Source organism: Octopus bimaculoides, chromosome 5, assembly GCF_001194135.2.
Source record: "Octopus bimaculoides isolate UCB-OBI-ISO-001 chromosome 5, ASM119413v2, whole genome shotgun sequence".
Classification (NCBI taxonomy): domain Eukaryota; kingdom Metazoa; phylum Mollusca; class Cephalopoda; order Octopoda; family Octopodidae; genus Octopus; species Octopus bimaculoides.
In genome coordinates this window covers 34,904,182-34,907,032 of record NC_068985.1, presented here as the reverse complement: position 1 = coordinate 34,907,032, position 2,851 = coordinate 34,904,182, and the positions used below count along the sequence as shown (strand labels likewise).

The 2,851-nt window shown below is 32.4% G+C and overlaps 1 protein-coding gene across 15 annotated transcripts in view; it reads right to left on the bottom strand.

The window, feature by feature from the left end:
* LOC106874069 (uncharacterized) overlaps positions 1-2,851 on the bottom strand; it is a 93,376-nt gene that overhangs the window by 38,926 nt on the left and 51,599 nt on the right. For 10 of the 15 annotated variants that reach the window (XR_008264231.1, XM_052968298.1, XM_052968299.1 and 7 more), the window contains exon 12: positions 1,712-1,788. The exons of the other annotated variants lie outside the window; for them this stretch is intronic. Coding sequence is in view for 9 of the 10 variants with exons in the window: in XM_052968298.1 (XP_052824258.1) it covers positions 1,712-1,788 (77 nt within the window). In the remaining variant the exon portion in view is untranslated. The remainder of the gene's footprint in view (positions 1-1,711; positions 1,789-2,851) is intronic. 15 annotated transcript variants of the gene reach the window in all.

Below are 2,851 nucleotides of genomic sequence, written 5' to 3'. Positions count from 1 at the left end.
TATATATATACACATATACACATATATATATATATATATATACACATATACACATATATATATATATATATATACACATATACACATATATATATATATATATATACACATATACACACATATATATATATATATACACATATATATATATACATACACACACACACACACACACATATATATATGTAGTGAGAGAAGAAGAAAGAGTGAGAGAAACATACATATACAGACACATACATACTCATGCATACATATATATATAAGTAGGCATTTAGTAGAAACAAAAGAATAGTAATGGAAACATAAGTATAAATATAATAATCCTTTCTACTAAAGGCACAAGACCTGAAATTTGGTGGGAGGGGACTAGTCAATTGCATCAATCCCAGTGTTTCACTGGTACTTAATTTATTGACCCTGAAAGAATGATAGACAAAGCTGACCTCTGTGAAATTTGAACTCATAATGTAACGGAAGACAAAATACCGCTAAGCATTTTGCCTGGTGTGATAATGATTCTGCCAACTCACCACCTTAAATATAAATATAACAATGCAAGTGCAACTATCAAATCAAAATGCCACAAATAACATAAGAAAAAGAAACTAATTATTTTATAAGTATAATGTTATATATGCTTACAGTATAGAAAGGATTAATATTTAAAATGTTGGCAGCTTAAAATAAGTTCATCATGCCAATTATAATCATAATTACGGTATTTTTACTATTTTAAAAATGCCTCTGATATACAATGACCACACCACTATAATGTTGTGCATAACCGAGTAGTGACCAATAAATTTTGTATTCAATATTACTATCCCTTAATGAATGTATGAAATTAGGTAGGGATGTATAATTAGCTTTTCTTTATATCTAAATGTAGATCTAGGATCATTCCATCTAATTTTAAATGACGAAGAGGATGCACCAATGTAGATTTGTTCATTACCAAGGGCCTTAATTGAACATTTACATACAATATTTTCTCTAATACATTGGTTATTAATAGGGCATTTGGTTTTATCACGACAGTTACAAAAGGTAAAATAATAATGATGATGATAATCATCATCATCATCATCATCATCATCATCATCATCATTATTATTATTATTATTATTATTATTAGGTATGGTTACATATTATAGATGGATGAGTTATAATAGTATTAATTGCAGCATTGAATGTATTATCATTTGTTTGATTATTAGAAGCTAGATATTTTAGATTCTGATAATTAAATCTAGATTCAGTAGTATTGAACATTTTTAAAATAGGATAATTTAACAATATGTCTATTGAAAATCCCATGAAATGGGCTAGATTTAAAGAAATTTAAAACCTACAACAACTTTCACCTGAGGACATAGCTGAAATTCTGCATTATTTAAAAGATTTTTACCTTTTGCAAATCTCTTGGCAAAACTTCCCATTTATGAGTTCCGAACATCTTTCATCTCTTAAACTGGTAGCTTCCTATCAGATTGAGCCACTGCAGCATATGCTGATCAGAGTCCTTTCTATTTCACTCTCAGTCAAACTTGATGGTCCCCAGGGTTCAGTTTTACCCCACCACTCTTGTCCTTCTATACATCAATGACTTATCAGCCATGGCATCTAACAATGCCCATTCTTATGCTAATGATATGAATCTTTATTCCTCCCTATCTTTCCCTAACCATGCATCATCCACACATAACCTTACCTCCTGTCAAACTTGCATTGATTCCATAAATAGAGACCATATGAGCATCCTCCAGGGGGTTCGTGCCAACCGTGTCTCTTTTAATAGCAAAAAGAAAAAGAAAAAAACTTTAGCACTACTGATAACAAGAAAACAACACTGCACTCACCTCGCATATGTCATACACAATTACTTACAGCCACTCCAAATACTGGGTTTCATTACCACTGGAGACATCTCCAAGTGAAAGCACATTCTGAGCATGAATAGGAATGCAACTCAGAATATTCCTTCTCTTCATGATCAGAATATTTCAGATTCCAGCAACTGCAGAATCTCTACAAGATTCAAGTGATTTCCACAATAGAGTAATGCATTCACAACTAGGACATGGTTGCTGTTATGCACACAGACTTTTTGAGTCACATCCAGAGAAGGGCTACATAGTCTGTGCTCCTTGGAGCATGCTGGCCTTTAATACCATCACTTAGACCTCCTCCAACCCACTCCTCTCTCCACCAAACCACCCTTGTTATCTCCACACTAAACACTATACCCAGCCCTTTCCAGAATATTGACATTTTGTTTTGAATCTCCTACCTGCTCATAGACATACAGATACTATCATAAAGATACCAGATAATTTGTGGAAGACATGGAGGGATGTGATTTCACAGTTAAGTAAGAAGATCCATCTAAAAAGTGGAAAATTTGAACAAACCCATCATTTAAGAAAAAGATTTCTCGACTATACATGGAGGAAGCAAGAACTTTGCAAGTTGGAACAACAGCCTGACTAGGAGAGCAGCAATTCTGAATTAACAACTGATAAAATGTTGAGTGCACATCTGAATCCAGAAAGACCAGCTTTCCAGTGCCACTGATATGACAGTATACACAATGATATAAAGCAGTTAGTAATATGAAGGGCATGCAGCCCACCAAAATCATGTTTGTCACAAATAACATATAAAACCTTAACCATTTCATATATGGAAGAGTTAGAATACTTAATACAGGATATTCATGAGCTTTCTTATCCCGATTTGTAGATAATAGCCTCGTGCTGATTTCTCTCTTTCTCTCTCTCTCTCTCTCTATATATATTATATATATATATATATATATTATATATATATATATATATATATTATATATATA